At 45.4% G+C, this 22,599-nt stretch overlaps 1 protein-coding gene across 1 annotated transcript in view; it reads left to right on the top strand.

The window, feature by feature from the left end:
* Positions 1–8,309, top strand: part of LOC119404561 (SCL-interrupting locus protein homolog) — a 55,192-nt gene extending 46,883 nt beyond the window's left edge. The window contains exon 15 of the mRNA XM_049418927.1: positions 8,075–8,309. Within this exon, the coding sequence (XP_049274884.1) occupies positions 8,075–8,111 (37 nt within the window). The 3' untranslated portion in view covers positions 8,112–8,309. The remainder of the gene's footprint in view (positions 1–8,074) is intronic.
* Positions 8,310–22,599: the final 14,290 nt, after the last annotated feature.

The following is a 22,599-nucleotide window of genomic DNA, read 5'->3' on the forward strand; positions in this document are numbered from 1 at the left end:
GCATAAAATAACTCGTCTTCCACATTTTGCTGTGTCGTATAGCTAAAAACGTTGCCGAGAGGAGCGATAAACATCGTAAGTACACGGAGGCACGATATCTGCCTGCGACGAGCTCCCCAATACGCATGATTTATTGCTGGTGCATCTCTGACGTGCAGCGCTGGTGGCGATCATGTACCATACATTTTCAATATTATGCGGCCGTAACGTGCCGCACTACCACTCGTTCACTATGCGGGACCACTTCTGAAGAAGGGACAGGACCCATGTGACTGGTGGCGGACTGTAGGACCTTCAGATACCCCAGTCTGGCAAAGCTTGCCCCATGTAACTCCCTATACAGCCACTTCTGTTCCAAGCGAGTGTGCCTTTAAGAGCAAGGGGGGGGGGGGGGGTTGTCTCTGTTAGAAGGGAGCGCCTGCTCCTGATCATGTGGAGCAACTCATATTTCTTCATGATAACCTATTAGTCATTACTTTCTGTGACGTGATATTTGCTTGTGTTGTGATGTGCATTGTGCTAGCCTGGACATTGTGTTCGGAGATATAGCAGTGTATGTTGTGTTGCCAGTCAGGCTAGAGTGTAGTAAGCTGTTAATGTTGTTTTTCAAATAGCTACATGTTAAATAAAATATTGTTACTGTGGAGGCATTTTCCCTTTGATATTCGAAGGTGGATATCGTATTCGATTCGTACTCGAAAATTTGATATTCGCACAACCCTAGATTATAGGCTTCCAAAGCAACGCTTAGCGGCGCTGCTGCTCTTGACAGGCAGCGCCATCTCTGGCAGAAAAGAGGAAAAGGGGCGTGATCAGCGAGCGTTTTCCCTTATCTCCACCGCGTGCCGCTCGCTTCCGTGCACGTGCAGAGCTCTCGCGGTTTGCACTGCGGCGTATCACAATGTTACAGCGGCAGTGCGGCTTCAAAAGGATCTTCAAGCTTGACTGGCGCTTCCGAAAAACGAACTTGATAAAATGAGCAAAGGCTATCACGTTAACGGTGAAGAGCAGACGATCGACGACAACCACGCCGATTCAAAGCGAAATGCATTTCCCAAGTCGCGATTACAAAGAGTGGACGGTATACCTCGAGGTAAGTCTCATTCTGTCATGTAAAGATGAATAATGGTCCATGCACTCCGAAATGAAGCCGTACACTCTATCGATGTTCTGCGGCGTGGACTACGAATCATATGATTGTTGTTTTGATATGGCATGCTTACAGTAGCAGCCGTGTACTTTCGTGAACAAACGTTTGCGGCGTGCGAAAAAAAAAGATTATACGGCCATGGCACTGCTTCCTGAGAAGGTTTGAGTCAAGTCCTCCGTGCCGCTGGAGAATCACCCGCCGATTAAGACGCGAGGCAGCTAGCTGAGCTTCAACCACTGTGAAGCAAGATGAACTGCTCGCCTCGTTTTTTCGGCTCTCGCGTCATGCTTGCAGTCTTTTTTTATGATATCGACTTGACAGGCGGCGTATAAAACCTGTTGCGCGAACGCGGCTAGAAAATCGCACAAAGTCAGAAGGTGGTTACTTCAAGGTTGCAATTGCAAAGCATGTATTAAGTGCCAGTTACATACCTGCCAAGTTTGGAGAAACGGAATCCGGGAGATCTACTCAACGGGGGGGGGGGTACTACTCACGGGGGGGGGGGGGGGGTACTGCGATAGCAATATAGGATGGACACAGTCAGCGGGATTTTGCGGCCGCTGATCTGTAGAGTCCAAACCGATCACATCGCTTACGCATCGTCTGTTTCACGTGCGAGTAAAAGCGCACTAGCGCTAGGGACGAACGCAGCTGAAGCACAGATGACCCGGCCGTCACCATCGCGCGAAAGGCACATGCGATAACATCGCTCCGCGTGCGAGGCCTGTCGTCGGTTGCTTACCAGTTATTTCGTCGGGTAAGGGAACATAAGGGGCGCCGTTGAGACGGGGACGGTCGCGAGCGCTGGCGAACGCGCTATTGTGTGTACACAAACGCATCACCTACGAAATATTAACGGCTGATATAACCTATAACACATTTAGGATGTGGCCAGACAACTTTGCTCATGTGGCCAGACAAAGCACTGGACGCGCGGGGCAAAACTGGATTCCCGGGAGATTTTCCTATGACCCGTACAACCGGGAGAAACGTTCAAAATCCGGGAGTCTCCCGGGTAATCCGGGAGACTTGGCAGGTATGCAGTTATATTTAGCGGCTTAAATATATATCACCCTAATAAAGTGACAAAAAACAAAGCAAATCTGCAGAACGATGTCAAAGCTTGCTGAAAATGCACAGACGTCCGTTCCGGCGTGATAAAGCAGCCTTCCCGACGCGTGAAATGCAGGCGCCGAACTTCTGACAATGTGCCGGGTTCAGTTGAATTCAACCAACCGCGCAACGCTAACGGTATAACGCGAATGTGAACGTTCAACAACGACGGGTAGGTCTCACAAGCACGGGGAATCAAAACACAGAGTTGCTTCGCCTACAAACCGTAACTGGACTTTAACAATGCGAGAAGACATCGAGTAATCATTACTGTAGTCGCTGCGTGCATGCGCCCCGTTACTTACCGATCAGGTAGTCGGAACGAACGAAAGCGATGAACTCAGACAGCCAAAATAGAAGGCGAGACAGCGCTGTCAGCTATCCACGCTTGCCGCCTTTATTTCTCGTGCGACACACGCCGGGAAACCGATACAGTTTAACACGTGAATCGTGTGCCTTGTCTGCACTGTTGTGGCTGGCCACTAAACCGCAATACTTCGGACCACGCTTGCGCTTCCGCGGAGTCGCTTCTGCCATCGGGAAATGGAAGTGCGCAGCTTCGCACAGCAAGCCTCTCGGTTCAACGTGCCGAGCTGACGGCCCCACAGTTACCCGCACCGAGAGAAGAACGCGAGCGCACGTGCGCTACCGCTACCGTGAAAGGGGCTGAGTCGGCCGCGCGACGGTTCAGTTTTCCGACAGAGCCGCAGCGCGGCTGGCGCGGCGCTGTCGTCGCGCCGTAAACTTGAGCTTGGGTTCCCTATAGGCGATGGCCAGTAATTAACCGGAGACAAATTCAAAGCACACACTCAAACACGCAGTTCTGTGAGAGTTGTAAACCTGTAACTATAGTTACGTCGCATGGGCTTCATGTCTGCTGCTTGTCGTATAACGGCTTAAGCGCAGCATCGTGCCCTTTTCAAATCAGTCATTTTTGCAAACATTAACTGAAGCCCCACTGCAGAGAACAGCTACTCGGTATGGACGTGAATTCAAATTGACACAATGAAGACCGCGACTCAAAGGGCACGCTCACCTGTCGTTCTTTTGGGGGCCGGCACATATATTCCGGGACTTGTTCTGGAAGTATTCGAGCAACAAAGCACTATGCACGAACAGCGCGAGTCGTAAACATCGCGTCGCACAAGCACACAGCGAGCGAGCACCATGAAACGGACGCGCGACGGCTAACACATGCCTTACCAACGCCAGACACGAAACTTTCTAACGGATTTCAAAGTCGGCGGCGCCAGCAAGGCGGCAGAAAGCGCGCCTCCCGCAGGAAAGGGAGTTGATCCCACCAGAGAGGGGGTGGAAGAGGGTTGGGAGGAAAGAGACGGAACGCAAATTTTAACTCTGATCCCAGTCAATGGATGGCGCCTCAATTAGCCATACCGGTGCAATCAGGAATGGATGTAAATCAAAGGACGGTGGCCGCCTCGCGTTGGGCGCTCACGGAAGACGACAAATGAGGCTGTAAAGGGTGATATGGGATGGACAGGCTTTGAAGTGAGGGAAGCGCAGAGCAAAATGAGATTCGAAGAGAGGCTGAGGAAAATGAAGGAGAGTAGATGGGCAGAGAAGGTTTTCAGGTATTTGTATAGAAAAAGCGTTGACACGCAGTGGAGAGAAAAGAACTAGGAGGCTCACCAGTAAATATACGGCTGGCAGTGCGGGCGATATGACAACAAGGAGCATTAAGCGGAAGGTCAGAGAGGCGGAGAGGACTTATTGGATGACAGCGATGGAAAAGAAGCCGGCTCTGAGTAACTACCGAAAAGGAAAAAACGAAATAAGGAGGGAAAGGTTTTATGATAATTCAAGGGAAGCGCTTTACTGTTTGAAGCAAGGTCGGGCTGCCTTAGAACGCGTAGTTATAAAGCGAGATTTAGTAACGAAGAAGAACAATGTACATGCTGCGGGGGAACTAAGGAAACGATGGAACATGTACTGATTGAATGTGGCGATATTCACCCAGGTATACGTGTGGGCACGAGTCTACATGAAGCCTTAGGTTTTAGGGACAACAATGGAAAGCTGAACACGTCCGCGATAGAAATAAGTAAGAGACGGTTAGAGTATTGGTGGCAGAAAAGTAGAGATAAAGAACAAAAATAAATAATGGGGGAAAAATAAGGTCATTCTGCCTTTAGAGGCAGAGAGATGGACCGTGAATTTATATTTTTTGGTATAATAACATAGATTTAATCAATGTAGATAAGGTATTAGGCCAACATGAAACAAGGAAGCTTTTTTTTTTTTTTTTTTTTCTTCGAGCCTGGTGGCAGACATGTCACCGCCCCGTTTTAAAGGGGACGCTCATAGCATCCATCCATCCATCCGGTCACGTGGGTTTCTGTCACTAGCCTGGCGGCAGCTCCGGACTCAGCGCCGCGCTGTCGCCGCTGCCGCCCGCCGCCGCCGGCGAGGAGAGAAGGTTTACGTCACGAGTAGAGGCAGTAGAGGGCGGTGCTGGGGCGGAGCTCGGAGAGCGGCGAGATGAAACAATCGCCAAACTCTCCTGTGGTGCGATCTTGTACGCGTTACAAATAAACACGGAGGCGTGGCATGACAACCAGCCGCACGTGACCGCACGCGATTGGTCAATGCAGAGCCGTGACGTCTGTCGCGGTTCAAATGGGCCATTCGCGTGCGGCATGTGCGGTCACGTGCGGCTGGATGTAATGCCACGCCTCCGTGGTTATTTTGTAACGCGTACAAGATCGCACCACTGAAGGGTATATATGGCTCTGATATGAATGCCAGAGCGGCGCCCCCTGGCATTCTCACAGTGCATTCCGAAACCGAAAGAACATCAACACAACACTAATATCTAGCTAAATTCTGTTAAATATTTCATTAACAATATTTGGTACATCAATTCATTGTATTAGTTAAGTTTGGTTTCTACGTATTAGTTAAGTTTGGTTTCTACGAATGACACACTGAAGATGATATTGGAAAAATTTGCCCCCTACTCGGCCAATCGCCTGCAGTGGGTATGAGCAACGCCACCTACCTAGACAAACTTCGTCAAGGCCTGGAAGCTGTTCGAGTGACGTGTCACTAGTGGGCTGACGCTCGACCTGCGTGAGCTACGGTATGCGTGCTTTAGCGGCCGTTTAGTTCATTTCATATACACCGAAATCGGTATCGCGGAACAGGAGTGTATGACAAACAGGACTCATAGGCTGTAACATGTAAATTATGACATGCATGTCATGTAAGGCTTGATTTACATGACACACTCTTGGAGCGCTCGCTGCCGTTTCATTAAATGTATGTATACTAAAATTGGCATAGCATTACATGGTTGTATGACGAACATAAATGACAGGTTGTAACGTAAAAATCATGACATTCATGCCACGTGCGGCATGACTTGCATGCCACGCACTTGGTGGGCTCGCAACCGTTTGGCTAGCAAGATGTGTATCAAAACTGGCATGCAGTGACGTGGCTGTATGAGGAGCATAAGTGACAGGTCTTAGCATGCAAATCATGACATGTTTGTCAATTAAGGCGTGAATTATATGACATTGTCAAAGTAAACTTCCGGCTGTTTCGCTAACCGGATTTATAACAAAAGCGGTAGGACGTGAAATAAGTGCGTGACGAATATAAATGAGCAGCCATGTATTGCATACACGAGAATGTAAGTTCTATAGCATGGTATTTAACGAAATGTACATGCATGAATGCACGACAAACATTCAATAGTGAACCCGTTGTTATGACCTGAAGGCCTTCATTTGCCTCACAGACAAATAATGCGATATATGCAGATCCTTGCTGACTGCTAAGCATTACACCAACTCCCATAGTGCGTGACATGTGGCGACTTTTATATTCGATTGGAACCCCCGTTATTTGCGTGCCAAATGTTCTAATAATGGAAAACAACGCATGCTTCAAAGTACATAAATAAGCATACACATCTCGTTCCGCTTTTGTGCCTTGTTTATTGCAAACTTCTCGTAGAATATCGTCCGGACTGAAGTGTTTCTCGTACACCTGCAAGTGACAAGAGAGTGACAACTTTACCATTCGCGTTTCTGCAGTTCACCCTAACGTACTGCGAAACGCACGCACGTGACAAAAACGAAACGTAATACCATCATACTACATGAAAGGGAATACACAAAAATCAAAAGAGGTGTGTATTTACCTTTAAATGCTTTGTCGGGCTGAAATTATCCTTTGGGTTAACACGTATCCATGCCTTCCGCGTGTCTTCATCGGTTGGAAATCCAAATACGTGTGCCTTGGGCCTCGAGTCGTAGTTGCCACAACAATGTAGAACACAACACTTCCCTGGCATCACAGCCTAGTCACTCAACGACCAACACGCTCACAAACACAAGCAGCACACATCACAGCTTCGAAGGAACCGACGGCACTCAAAGCAACGCAGCATTAGCGTTTCTCGCACTGCTATCAACTTAACTCGGCATCGGATGGCAGCCAGCGCGTGAGAGATTCGATACACGTCCAGCTTCGAAAACTAGTAATGCTGAAGTGACCAAAACGCCGATGCGAACGCGCCGCCGAACGCGGGCGTACGCGATGATCCGCCACCAAGCGCAGCGCACAACGCAACCAGCGTCGCATGATGCATGGGTGCTAGCGTCCGCCGAGCAAGAGCGGCCCACTGAAAAAAGTCAGCCCACTACCTCTGACGTCACGCGACAAATGGAGTTTAGCTTCCCGGCCTTGACGAAGTTTGTCTAGGTGGCGTTGGTAGAGAAGAGTAGCCATGTTGGCCATATGCGCCGTTGTAGGTGTTGCGCTAGCTTTTATCTTAAAGATTATAGTCAAAAATGTGTTTGACCAAGCTACGCTTTTGCTCGTAAATCAATACCACTACCAGCTGACGGCAAGACCAGAAAAGACTGCTCTCGTGTACATCGGTGAAGCGGTAAGGCGAATCAATTATGCATTAATCAGGGGCATTAATCAGGGAAATTTCTGTGATGCCTCATCAAACACGAAAATTGACCGTCGGCGTCCCGCGTAAGAGGCGTCAACACCAGTGATGAAAGAAACCATCACGTGATGGCGTCACCGTGTCACATCATCGCGTTGTCACAGACAACCAGAATTTGTGACCATCCGCCACGTGTACGTCATCACATGACATCGTCGCTTGGTCAGGCCCGCCGAGCCGCTATAGCTAAAGTCTCACTGGCTGTAGCTAAAGTCTCTAGGGACTTTAGCTATAGCCAGTGGAGCCTTAGAAGAAGGGCTCCAGCCGCGATGAACCACTTTTTAAAAAAATAAATGTCTCTCTCTCTCGTCGTTTGGTCAAAGCAGGGCCGATCACGGAGGTAGTGCAAAAGTACGTTAGGTGCAGAAAGCTTTCGAAGGGGGGGGGGGAATCAATACAGATACTGAGAGGAAAAAGATGCCTTCGAGTCGTCTTAGGTGAATGCATACGAGACCCTATAGACCGTGTGAGCTCTTTTTTTGTTTTTTTTTCGGGGGGAGGGATGGTGTGTTTCTAAATGTGTTAGAGTAGTCAAGTTATGCATATTATGTCTGACTTCATAATTAGATCTTGGACTCAAGCGATGATAGTAGCGCTTGTGAGTCGTAATAATATGAGTTTTATGGCAAAATCCAGCGGTTGTTGCACTATACCCAGCATTTGTTGCATTACAGCAAAAAAAAAAAAAAAAAAAAAAACGTTTATCAGAAGTTCGGGACAAGTTAACTTTGTGAAGCGATATATGATGCTGCTGTCATCATCATCATCATCATCATCATCATGCGCTGACGTAATAAGAGATCTCCTCTGGGTCATCTTTGCAGGGGACACCTGGGTACACCGCAGGTGTGCTTCTCGTAGGATGTCTGGCCACTTTCGGCATGTACTGGATCTTCCAAATGGTAACACTGCTTGTGTCCATCTGTTTTACCCGAACAAGCGACAGAAGCAAACAAGCATGGGACAACAACAAAAAAAGAGCGGAACGAAATGCTTACGGTCGTCTGCATCGCTCGTCAAGCAGCACTGACTCAACGTCGTCATACACGAGCTTCTTTGACGACAACGATGAGGTAATAGTAGGTGTTCACAGCAATCTTTTTAACATTTTAATGTGTTACGATCAGGAAGGGCAAAGTGGGAAAACAAAAGGGCTCAGAGTTTGTATGAAGCCGGCCGATAGATTGGGGCTCTCCTGCCGTATATTTACTTGCAGACAAGCAGTGTTTGCAAATGCTGACCAACGTTAACTCGGGTTGGTTACAGCTGTCAAATGCAATTTTCGCTAACTGCAGGTTACTGTTGGCTAACTAGTTGTTAATTTTGGCGAGTGCTGACTATCGAAGTAATTGCAGATAAGTAATTCAAGGTAACGCTCCCATGTTTCTCTCGCATTTACTGCTAAATCACCACCGAAATTTATTTTTTAAAACCATAAATCGCCGCGTTACAGCTCTGTTTGTTGAAGGGCAGTAATCCACGCCACTTCTCTGCCATGTATACTAGTCCCGTCTGTTTGTCTGTTAAAAAAAAAAGTTCAACCCTGCAAACGCTTTGTTTGTGCACAGACTGACTGCCGGCACGACAGTGAGGAAAATGGGTCCACTGACAAGCAGACAACAGATGCTGCAGCAAAGTACATAGAAGCAAAGAACAAAAGCAGAGATGACAGCAGAGCACGGAAGCAAAAAACAGGGCAAGAAACACGGGCAGGTACAGCAATCAGACGTACAAATACGAAACACGACATGTCTGACAAGGACATCCTGCGGTTTTGTCGGCAAGAACAACCTACAACATTTGGGAAAGTATTGGGAAGGTACGCAGTCTTGATAACATTTTATCCGTTTAGTTTCTTGCTTGGTGAACGGTGACACTGAACACATCAGAAGTAAATATGGCGTATCGTTTAGAGAGCAGGTACGAGTTGGAACGTGGTTTGACAAGCACAAAAACGAACGCAAGAACTAATTCAAGGCCAAAAACTAAGCAATACGTTTTCACACAGAGTTGTTACCTCGTGTACATGCACCATTCTTTTCTCTATTGATGTTTAACCTTCAAATTTGAAAAATAAATTAGAATACCACATTTTACGCCATCTTCCATGTTCGCAAATATTATAGAGGGTGATTCGCATGTAGAAGGGCAAAATACATATCTCTAGGACATAGGCCTATTGCTTTTGGTCTTTCTTGTGTTTTGACTTAATCCAAATACTTTCAGCTTTAGCCAAGTAATTTTCACTCGCAACAATATCTTGTTGACATCTGCTGCGTCCATAAATATCTGCTCAAGAATAATACAGAAAGCTGTCCATGCATTTTACACTGTCAAGGAATCATTTACACATAGAAATAAGAGATACAATCATAAGCTTGTGGAGTTCGTTTGTACTTATATTGTATCATGTGCTGTCATTATTCAAGCGAGGATGCTCGTTACCGATACGAAGCATGCGTAACAGCAAAGGAAATGCTATTAGCAAAAATCACACCGTATTGGCCCAATCTCATCTGAGTATCTTACTTGGAGCCCTAAGTAAGTTTTAGGGAGGAGAAAGAGTAGTACTTTTTTTCTGCTGGCGAAGTCTTCTTAAAAATAGAGTGAAAAAAAAACACACACACACACACACGTTGGTGTTGGAATTGCCTGCAAATTGAGCATGGTGAGCTTAAAAAACTTGCTCTATTTCAGGAGCGCTGTTTTCATGGGCAAGTTAGAGTAGCATACTGTATTTTTGGACTCGCCTGATGAAGACTAGGACACAGTGAGGCACACAGAAAACAACAAACGGAAGCACAAACACATCAAGCTTGCTTTATTGTTTTGTGTCTTTCTCATTTTGTAAGATGCTCAGGTGAACTTAAATACATTGTTTTATTGTTTTTATCTTCCTCGCTTTTTAGCAATCGCAAAAAAGCTCCCAAATTCGTATTCTTGGGAGAAGGATCGACATCGAATGTATACACAGACCAGGATACCGTACTGAAAATCATGACGATACCTGAAAATGTAGATGCAAGAGATGACCTCATACGCAAGTTGAAGAAACGATCGTGAGTATGAGCCATGAGGCAGCGAATAACTTGGCGCAGCTTGAAACTCAGCGTGGAAGAGGTCTTATATATTCCTCTCTTAAACAGTGGGATGTAATCGCCGACCCTAGAGCTCACAAAGCATCATCACACACAAAAAAACAATTAATCAAACAACTTCCGTACGCTTTATGCGATGTTTCCCCAACGGGGCGGGTGTTGCTTCCAGAAATTAAACCAGCAGAATTCGGTAATTTTTTTATAACGGGCAATTAGATCGAGTTAAGTGTACATTAGTTACGCAACGCATCAGTGGGCACCAATCGCTCTGAGTTTTAGGATAAACTGTGCATCAATGCAAAAATAATTAAGACGAAAGCCTTAGATGACTCACCGGATGCGAAAAGTCACCGTCGCCTTCAACACGAGTGATGCAAAAAAAAAAAAAATCATCTTCATGTGATAACGTAATCCTATGATGTGCCCCTGACGTCACAGGTCGTCACAATTTGTGACGTCACACCGTGACGAATCGCAATTGCATAAGGAAACGTGGGAGTCTTTCTTTGTGCGAAGCACAGAGCAAATAGCAGGTCTGTGTACTGACCTCACAGGGCCGTCGTGTCATTTATTTATTTATTTATTTATTTATTTATTTATTTATTTATTTATACTGTCAACCCACAGTGGGTCATTACAGGAGTGGAATAAGTAAAAAAAGGAACATACAAGAGTGCTACATTCTTTACAAAATAACATGCTGTACAGACGAAACATCGGAGGTAAATAATAATATACAAGTTTCAAACATGTTCGAACAAGCTACCTATACCAACACCGTTGATCCTCGGGGTACATAATGAAAGAAAATCGTTGCGCACAAAGGCACACAAAAATATATGAAAAAGTGTTACATATAAACTTATAGAATGTTGCATTTCGTGCAAGGAATTGAAAAATAAGCAAGCTTACAAGTGAAACACCACTGAGAACAATAACTCTTGACCAATGCGATCACTGGCATCAAAATTGAGTAGAATATATAGGCTTAACTTCTTCCATAAATTCACCTATTGACGATATTAGCACTACAGTATCGGGGAGTGTGCGTTCGATTCTTTGATGGCCCAGGTGGATGATCTAGTTTATCACAAACCTTTCAAAGGGACACTAAAGGCAAATATTAAGTCGACGTTGATTGTTGAAATAGCGGTCTAGAAACCTCGTAGGTGCTACTTTTTTACCAAGGAAATGCTTATTTTGAAGTAAAATCACGTTTTGTTGGTCCGCATCGCGTTAGCGCACTTCAAGTCACCTGCCTGAAAGCGGTCTTTCTGACGTCACTGTTGCCGTGCCCAACATTGCCCATTGCCCGCCTGTACTGCGCGGCCGCCGACACAGCGAAAGTAGCGGGAGCCACAGCAGCAACAACGGAATTTTGTCGAACTTTCTGTCAGAGCGACTTTCACGAGCACGCAAAACACACGCGGTAGTATGCGATAACGATACTAACACTGAGACGCGACCGCGTGAGCGAAGCCGGCAGTCGGGCGAAGCGCAGTTCGGCGAAAACGGAACCTTTGAACCACGTGCGCCGTTCCCCATGGCAACGCCAAAGAGGTTCTTTTTTCCATGAATCAAACAAACGAACAAGCAGCATTTTATTACGTCTCTTGATGCACGGAAGGTTCTTTTTTTATTACAGCTAGTTTGATTACTAGTGATTAATTGTAGTCAGACGCTCTCACGTCATCGGGAGCATTTCCAAGATGTCCGGCTCGTGGGCGCACGTCGTGTGGTACATTTAGCTTAATTTCTCGGTAAGTAGGGCATTGCTGTTGATAATATTGCCGTTTTAGACGTTGTCATACACTGAGCTTTCACTCTGACAATTGTTATTTGCCTTTAGTGTCCCTTTAACTGCAGCGCCACAGTGAAAGTAGGACAACAAATGGCCTCTATGACGTCACCTGAATAGGTGCGCATGCAACAGTAAGTGTGACGAAGCGCAGTGCGTTACACGAAGCGAGGCATGAGCAGCGTGAGCAGTCATACGTGTTTGAGAGACGAATGAGAATGATGCTTGCAGTTCCTTTTTTTTTTCAAAGCTTCCGAGGGGTAATTATATTAATGGGGAGATAGGGCTGTGTACAGATAAGTGGGGGCTCCCCGTTGTGCTAACGCACTCTGTCTAGTAGAAGAAGGAAACTAGACGTAGGCGTTCCGAGTACAAACGTCAGCGTCACCCTGCTAGGCTTCGGGACGACCGACTCACTGAAGTAGGTGCCCGAGAAGCAGCCATACGCTGTCATAGTAGTACTCTGTGACCGACGCTATTGGCATAGAATACAAGTACAACCAACGTACGGATATTAAAGTGGCATGTTTCCTTACCTCTGTCGCTACATTTCGGCCATGCAGGACACTATCGGACCTGAGAAACAACTATGAGAACAGCACCACCGGGTTTATTGAAATTAGAAGGTAAGAAAACGGCTCGCGTGCCAATCGGGGTGTATAAAACCAGGATTCGTAAAATGCTCTTGCGCTAGATTTGTTACTAAGAAAAAAAAAAAGAACTCTAGCCAATCCTGATGCTTCGCTGCATTGCTTTCTTTCGCTTTCTTCTGTCGCAGAACGTGGTTCGTGATTGATACCTATCCGGAAGAGCTGCTTGAGTCTCAGAATCAAGCTTACTACCAAGGACGCGCCCGATGCCTGAGAATGGCAGGTAACGTACAATTCCTGCAGATGTGGTTGTCGGAACGCCGGCACAGTGAGGTCGTGTCTCCGTTTACAAGTGTGTGACACAGGAGCAGTGGGCGCACCCGGCGCGCATGACACATGGGAGTGATGAGTTAACGCTGTGACGCAGATGGAGATGCGACGTATGGAAGGACACGTGCAGTGAGACGATAACGCTTTTTTTTTTCAGTTAACGCCTGCTGTAGCGACATCGCAGCGACACAACACTAAATTTAGTATCACGCCATCTTAGAGATTTGGTGCTTGTAATAAAAATAATAAGCAATTCTAGGAACGTCATTAAACTAAGTATAGGCTAGGTGAGTGACCACCAATTCTTGTTTGCGAGCATTTCTTTCAAGAGTTCCGTTGAAGTTTCAAAAGTGATCTCGAATCTGCATCGAATCATAATGTGTATATTGAATGTGAATGTGAAAAAAAAAAAAAAAAATTAATATAATATAAAAAGTTAACCAGTCAAGGAAATGCCGCGATACTCTCAAGTAGCGAATTTTAAACAAATGAGATCTTTCCATCTTATATGTTTCTGCTTCTCGCTTTGCTGGGTATACTGTGATACATTAATGATCAGCCATCGTGCGTGAAAAATACCACTGGTATTAAGTTGCGTGTTGCTTGCTTTTCTTGGCTTGCTTGTTTGTTTTACCGATATCAAGTCAGCCGTCCACTTTACCGAAAGCCGAGTGAAAGGAGAGAAAGGATATATCTCTTGTTGATGGATAGACTGTTTATTGAAATCTGCAAGTAGGCTTCGCCGCACTGCATGCTTACTTCACTAATGGCAGCAATGGACGTTTTTCAAATAAATATAGGGTGCGAAGTATTCGTCTGCGCGCACCTCGCTGTTAACCGCAACGTGACGACACCGAGCGTGCACGTGATGCCCAGGTTTAAAGTTGACCACACCGTCATTAGGCAACGTTGGTGGAAAAGCCAGCGTTGTCCAACGTTGTCTAAGAAGCCAATACTAAACTTTAATTCAGTACATTCAAAGGTTGTGAAAATTGGGATTGCCGTGCCATGTTTACGCTCAGCGCTATCTAAATCGTGTCCAGACAAGTTGCCCTCCAGTTTCACCAATCAACTACAAAGTTTAAATGGGGCGGGTTTTCCTCAGACGGTCATGCGCAAGGTAGCCCAGAAGTTATTAAAGAGCGTGAAGTCTTATTGGAGACCACAAGAAAAAGTAAATGGAAAGGTGCACACATCAAAACCCGCCGTTATTCCTTACATTCATAAAATGTCCCACGGGTTAAAAAATGTGGCCGATCGTTTCGATGTAAAGGTGGTTTTTTCGGCTCCAATTAAACTTAACAATTTATGCAGCAAAATAGACAGAAAGATAGCAGCCAAAGCCAAGTGCCTAGAAAATAAGAGGTGTCATGTCAGATATAGCTCGCCTTTTGTCGAATGTGCAACCTGCGTCGTGTATATGTTACCGCTATCATGTGGCAGTGTATACGTGGGCCAGACTGGCCGGTGCCTAAATATCCGTTTACAGGAGCACAAAAGAGCGGTGGCGTCAAAGGAAGGAGCCCACTTGGCGCAGCACTGCACCACGTGCGGCTGTTCACCCTTTTTCTTTGACGCAACTGTTCTATCTAGGCATCGTGATAAAACCACTCGTGAACTAATCAAAGCGTTCCATATTAAGAGATGCGGGGATCGATGTGTCAGCCACCCGTCTATTGCCCTGATAGAGAAAGAGTACTCCTATTTGATTAGCACGCTGCGCTAACTTTTTGAGTCCCACCACAACATTTTTTCCCCTTTTGTTCCTTCTTTTTTCACCGTGATATATGTGCTCTCACAAAATCAGACGTAAAAAGTCATTCTATTTCTTTAGGCGAGAGAACGTGCACCACGTGGTCAACTTGTAAGCTTTATATGTGTTGCCTCTTCAGTAAACTTCTAGTTGCGAGTGTGCGCCTGTGTTGTCGGTCTCCTCTTTATGTCCCTGTTTTATTCTGCGCCTCCCCTTCTTTACTTTCAAGATGAATCGATACCAACTTGCCCAAATGGCGGTTTTGCGGCAAAGCCAGCTTTACAGTCGTAGAGCACGCCGTTCTGGCACTATTTGGCATCTACTGGCACAGTGTCAACCGGCGTTGGCGCGTTCCTTCTAGACAATCTTGGTCTCAAAAAGATGTATTGTACTTTGTGTAATTGTAAATATGCTCTTTACTATATTCTTATTTATTCTTTTCATCTTTTGCATCCAGTTTGCCGCATATTATACTTTTCTTAATACAACTGCAGGTTGTCTCATTGCGCTCCGAATGGTCCAGTACATTGCTTCTAACCTATTTTAACGCATGTGAATAGAATTTGGCAGCTAAATTTCACCAATATTTGTTTCTAACATATATCGGTGCCAGTCAGCTGCCAAATCGTATTCACATGTGTTACAGGATGTTTCTCTAAAATTAATTTTGTTCTGCACGCATTTCCTTGACTTCAGAGAGGCCCCATTTTCTTTGCACCACCAGATACGCAGAACCATATTTACGCTGTGTAGATTATAGTCATTGCAGCTGTTATACTACCTGCTCTAGCTGACATCATCATCACACCTTCGTGACTGCATATATTTGTCTTCGATATGTCTTTGTTTTGCAAGCTACAATACATGTTATCGAGAGGCCTAAGTTATCCGTAACTGACTGTTACGGATAACTTAGGTCCTCGCTTTCGTCAGTGAACAACTGACGAAAGCGAGGACTCATCTGAGGGCTTCGATCGCTTGTTGTATTGTGAAAGGCTCGGAGCGGCATTATTAGAGCATAAAAACCTTGCGGAAGCATCAAGCATGACAGGAGTAGCGTATGGTGCAACAGTAGAAATGGCCTGTATATATTCACGAGCAGCGGCTGTTCTATCCATTGACGTCCCGAAGGTTCGTAGCCTTCAGTGCTGATGTATATAATGTGTAGAGTTGCTCACCATTTACGACATGTCAGATACATTCTGTTGTTAATGTCAGCATTAAGCAGCGTGCCTTCATCGTGACACTCGCAGATCGACAGCCGCAGAAGTACCTAGTCTGCGAGGAGGAGTTCGCCGGTGTAACTCTGGACAAGGTTAGGGTACGTACGTGGTTTGTAACATAATAACAGTAAAGCGCTTCAGGAGACAGAAAGAACACAACACGAGCGCTAGCGCGAGCGCTCTTCTGTGCCCCTGTCACTCAAGCGCTTTATTGTTATTAGATGAAAAAATCCGTAAGCAGCGGGTGCGTGCTCGAGCCGACGTTTCGACAAGTGGACTTGTCTTCAAGGCTGGAACTGTCCACTTGACAAGTCCACTTGTCGAAACGTCGGCTCGAGCACGCACCCACTGTTTACGGATTTTTTCATCGCAAGCTTCCATCTTCCACTTCCTGCCGTTGTTTGGATTATTGTTATTAGAGTCATTTAGCAAGTTACTGTAATACTGCACGGAATTACGATACGGTCAAACCGTAACGATCCTCCTTTCCCGTTGATTGTGCTTAAGCCGCTTCCAGTTCCAGTGACTGTGCGTCCCCCGAACGACAGGTTCCTCCTTAACAATGCGTAAGCCAATAGGCCGCACTGAGCCGTGACAACCCCTACAGTAATTTTTGAAAAAAGCTTTTGTGGTGTTGGAGTGCCTTTACGGGAATCAGCAGCGGCAAACGTGCAACGAGTGAGAAGGGAGGAGCGGTAACCTAAAACAGTACCGTATTTGCGTACCGTATTTCCGTAACTTGCTGAAAGACTCTATTATGTCACACCAACAAAGCCGAACATCAGCATCAGTTTGTAACGGCTTCACTCCGTATGCAAAGTGGAGTGTTATACTCTCACACACCCGTTTACATCAGGGGCTCCGGAAGAAACATGGGGATGGGGAAGGAGCATTCCCACGGGCTTCACTGAAGGGGCGGGGGGGGACATTGGCATTGATAAGGAGCAACCCATTGCACTAAGTAAGCCAAGCCTTCATTTCACAACAGCAACAACATAAAAGGTTGTGAGAGACCCCGCTCCTGCAACCACACTCGAGATACGATGGTAAAATTATAAAACAGCGCTTTCTTAAACACAAGACGAAGGAAGAAGAGACACACACGGCGCTGTGTGTGTCTCTTCTTCCTTCGTCTTGTGTTTAAGAAAGCGCTGTTTTATATTTTGTACCACAGAACCTCACCAACTCGCCCAACTTGGTGTCTTCTTCGAAATACGAATTCGGAGCCTTGGGTGAGCGCGCAAAGGGCCTACAATAATTTTCGAACATAGTCAAAAAGCGTTGCCGATCTGCAGTTAGGGCTCCCGTGAACATGTGATTCAAATACTATTGCATTTCATGCAGCAGAGAACTGTCATTTTCGTGCCAAAAGCAGCCGAAAATATATTTCCTTCTTCTCAATGTCGACGCCAAATACGCAGAGAGCGTGTCCAACTATAAAGCAAGCAGGTGCGACAGGTGTTGGTTGATTTCATCAATCGATACCTGTCGAACAATGCATCACATTCGATCGATCAAGTACTAATTTTCCTAACTATGGCAGTTGGCCTGTGTTAAATGTTGATGCCGCAGCAATAGAACTAGCAGTTCGGCGAGTTGGTACTGATTTAGGATTCGCTGCGCAACACTATACACTGACGAAGAGCTTTATTGTCCATATAAAAATCTACATTTGTTAGCGGATCACTGCGTCTCAACGTTTCCCAGTGTGCAGTTACCACCGGGTGTGCTTGCGACGATGATATATTTAAGTGTATCTTGTTTCTGATACCAGTCGTGATTTCGCGCACGTGTTGTTTCGGTCTCCCCTTCATCCGTGTCTAATGTCGCGCACTGAATGATGAGTTAAAGCCCCAAGTACAAATTTCTTTTCCTGCATTCTTTGTGCAGTGTTTCCAAACATATACTTTGATTTGGAGGCCTCAGAAATACTAAGTCAAAATTCGTGACTAAAGCAGTAAAAAATTATTATATAAACACGGGAAGTCAAGAAAAGTTGACCTCTGAAATATTGATTTAAGAGCTTATAGTGAAAGCAGTAAGTAATTTAGATATCAATACGGGGACAAATTTGACCTCTAAAATATTAATTTAGCATCTCTAAATCGATTCTAAATCGAATTTTTTGCAGATCCAGAAGCCTCTTGTTCTCTACAGCATCCTTATGCAACTATCACTGACAATTAGTGCTGCAGAAGGAGCAGTAGAGTTTGAACACCGAAGTCGACTACAGAAGTGTGTCTATGTTAGAAAGCCATCGCACAAAGAAGCGTGCCTTTTCCGACTACGCTACAGGACTTACAGCTCGCCGACCTTTGGTATCGTGGTTCGTCTGAAGTGTGGAACCGCGACACGCTGTAAGAAAGGTCAGTATCGCGATAACGAGGTCGCACCTTCGTTGCCATGACGACGCAAACTCGTGGCTGCCTGGCAGGCAGGCCGATAAACTCCAACTCCAAGAGCAATAATAATAATAATAATAATAATAATAATAATAATAATAATAATAATAATAATAATAATAGTAATAATAATCGCTGAGGTCTTACGTGCACCTAAATCTAAACATATTCTTTGCATTTCGACCCTGTCAAAATGCGGCCGCCGTGGCCGGGAGTCGAAACGGCACCCTCAAGCATACTAATAATGCTTAAAAAAGCAAGGGAAATAAGAAATACAGATGTGCATTTTAAGAATTCAGAACATTAATAATGGCAATCTTACATGAGCACCTCCTTTGTATACTTGTTGTCCTACCTAATCTTCTTTTTTGTTTTTCTTTTTTTACTGTCGCAGGAACCAAAGTGTTATTCAGCCCATTAATGGACCCAGGCAGAGGAGACCTCAACGATGATGAGAGGGAAGCTCTGCGGATGATTAACACTTTAATTGGGTAACATATGCGATTTCCTACTCCATTCGCTCTCATACCACTTTATGCACATTTTCGGTCTCTTACCTACATGCTTTCTGTTATTTCGATGTTTCCCGCGTTCAGATGCTGGACACACACATAACCTATCTGTACTTTATGCACAAAACAAGTGATGATCATCAGAAGACGTGCTTGCTGCGCCACCAACGCAAGAAAAGTTTAAGCTCCGAGCACTATGCTCGCAGTGTTTTTCTCATGGTGGGCGGTGGTGTAAATTGCCGCCCACCGCTCTGTTTCACCGCCCTCCTCTTTCGATAGACTGTCCACCACTCCTATCGACTCCTTTGAAATACGCACCTGCGCGCGTAACGCCAGTGAGCCGTGCCTCTCGCCGCCTGGTTATGCAAAAAAAAAAAGAAAAAGTAATCTGAACAGGTGGCCTTGTGGTTTCAAAGATCGCCAGCTCCAGTACCAGCGCTACAGCGCAAGAGCCCTTGTTTCCGTTTTCTATATACGTTCTATATGTCAGAAATTCGCGACCAGGATTCGTATTTGGAAGTGTGACGAAAATGGAAAGATTGAAAACTTGAAATTAATAATAATAATATCTGGGGTTTAACGTCCCAAAACCAGGATATGATTATGAGAGACGCCGTAGTGAAGGGCTCCGGAAATTTCGACCACCTGGGGTTCTTTAACGTGCACCTAAATCTAAGTACACGGGCCTCACACATTTCCACCTGCATCGAAAATGCAGCCGCCGCGGCCGGGATTCGATTCTGCGACCTTGAAAACTTGAAATTCTTAACCTAATGTCTCCCCCCACCCCTTTCCATATGTCCACTGCTAAATAATTTCTGAAGAGAACGCTGTATGCTCATGTACTGCGATGCATGAAGTCACAATGCTCACGCACCGTGTAAGAAAATTCCTCGTTTTCGTACTTTCCCCTTTCTTAAAGGGACACTGAAGAGAAAAACGATTTTTCACATATTAGTAAAAAACAATTTCACCAATACCAAAAAACACCACTCTTACCACGAGAAGACGCTTGATAGGCGAGAAAACGTGCGAAAAGAACATTCGGGTGGCAACGCCACCTTGAAATTCCCGCACCAAGCGCCGTGACGTCACAGATTTTAACGGCGTCTACTGGGCCCTACGTAGTTTTTAATCGGTAAAAATGAAGTACATTGAGCTCTGAGCGGACCATAGATTCGACATACCAAGTTTCAGAAGGTTTCGTTGAGCCAATGTCGCCAAAATATGAAAAATACACTCTGAAATTCGTCACGTCACGCACGGAAATTTCGGCGCGAAATTTAAAAATGAAACCGACCTTGAGTTTCTCCTCTATTAATGAACATATGGTGATGAAATTAATGACATTATAGTTCTCAGAGTACAATTTATTAATCTAAACCGATTCATTGTTTCACTTTAGTGCCCCTTTAATGAATATTCTTCATTGAACGCATGTTTCGCTTTAAATGGCTTTTCTTCTTAACACAAAACAACACAACTGCCGTCATTGCAGGCAGGATATCACTGGCTTTCACCCAAGAACAAACCTTGCCTGGCTCGTAAAACTCACGGAAAGCACCATGAGCAAGAATGAAGGGTACATTATTGGAAGGCCTTCAGGAAGGGAATCCTTGGAGACTCTCGACCTGTGGATGGAGCATCTCCTACTCAGCGATTCGGTGGCCGACTCCATTGACAGTCTCTTCGATGCCGATTCATAGGCTTCCATAGGGCGACCTTATCGAAAAAGCTGGTGACTTGGATCGAGCGGTCCATTGGACAAGCTTGCGCAAGCTTGCGCAAACGTGTGTTACGCCATTATAAAGTTTCATGTATTAGGAGTCCACATTTGTTCATGTGTCACATGTATTACGCATTAAGCGTTTGACGAGCAAGCAGGCTGAGCGAATTTCTTTGACATGTTTGTTTTTATCTACTAGATATCGCGTTACATCTGCATAACGTGTCGCATACATATACTGTATTTAGTGAGCAGGGCAGCTCAGTGATTAGCTCTAACATGTCAGCTGGCGCTATAAGCTAGTTTAGATTGTTGTTTTGTTTTTGTCCTATTTCTTTTGTTTGCCGTAAATAACTAGGTCATTTTCCGCGCTTCCGTTTCGAGATAGCATATGCGCATGTTGCTGTATACGGGGGAGCTGCGCGACCGCCGTACAGAGAGCAGTCCCTTCGACGGTGCAGTTTTGCTACGGCTGTTCACCTGTCACGCGCCTTCCGGTCGAGCGCGGTCCGCCGTTTGCTGTGTTATTCCACCGGACATACGTCACGAAAATGCGGTGGCGCTGTCGTCGGGCGTTTAGTTTCGCGCGGTAGGCTAAAGCCGCCGTGACTACCGCAGTTGCTGCTGTGTTTTCACTGGTGCGTGCGCTGTTTGTCGTCGTGCAAAGAACAAAAAACGGTGTGACGACAAGTAGTGCCACAGTTATTTGCGCAGGAAGGCACGAGAAGGGTGGAATAAGCTTTTTTTTTAAATGCGAAGCATTTCTTAGCGAACTTCTGCGAGTTTGAGCGTATCTATCTATCTATCTATCTATCTATCTATCTATCTATCTATCTATCTATCTATCTATCTATCTATCTATCTATCTATCTATCTATCTATCTGTCTGTCTATCTATCTATCTATCTATCTACCTATCTACCTATCTATCTATCTATCTATCTAATCTCGAGCCAGCCAGCCAGCCAGCCAGCCAGCCAGCCGCCCTACGACTTTGTGCTCTCCTGGCCGTTTCGTTAATCGGATGTATACCAAAATTGGTACGGAATAACATCACCGTATTACGAACACAAATGCCAGGTCATAACATGAAAGTCATGACATGCATGTCATGAACAGCATGATTTACATTCCACGGCCTTGGGGCTCTTGCGGCCATTCCGTTAACTTCATATATACCAAAACTTCTATGACGTGACAAGAGTTCATGGCGAATATAATGACAGGTACTAACGTGCAAATCGTGACACTCATGTCATGTGCGGCATGATTTACATGACATCGTCTCGGGGCGCTCGCGGCCGTTTAAATGAATGGATATATACGAAAACTGGTATGACGAGACATTTCGACATGACGAACATAACTGACACGTGGTAACATGTCATGCATGTCATGATTTACATGCCACGCTCATGACGCACTCGCGGCCGTTCCGCTAGGTTGATATACACCAAAATTGGTATTGCGCGATGTGACTGTATGAAGAATATGAATAACAGGTGGTAACATGAAAACCATGACATGCATGTCATATATGTCATGATTTACATGCCACGCTCATGGTGCATTAGCGGCCGTTTCGCGGGCTTGATATACACCAAAATTGGTATTGCACGACGCGACTGTATGAAGAACATGAATAACAGGTGGTAACATGAAAACCATGACATGCATGTCATATATGTCATGATTTACATGCCACGCTCATGGTGCATTCGCGGCCGTTTCGCGGGCTTGATATACACCAAAATTGGTATTGCACGACGCGACTGTATGAAGAACATGAATAACAGGTGGTAACATGAAAACCATGACATGCATGTCATATATGTCATGATTTACATGCCACGCTCATGGTGCATTAGCGGCCGTTTCGCTGGCTTGATATACACCAAAATTGGTATTGCACGACGC

This window comes from Rhipicephalus sanguineus, chromosome 9 (genome assembly GCF_013339695.2).
Source record: "Rhipicephalus sanguineus isolate Rsan-2018 chromosome 9, BIME_Rsan_1.4, whole genome shotgun sequence".
Lineage (NCBI taxonomy): Eukaryota > Metazoa > Arthropoda > Arachnida > Ixodida > Ixodidae > Rhipicephalus > Rhipicephalus sanguineus.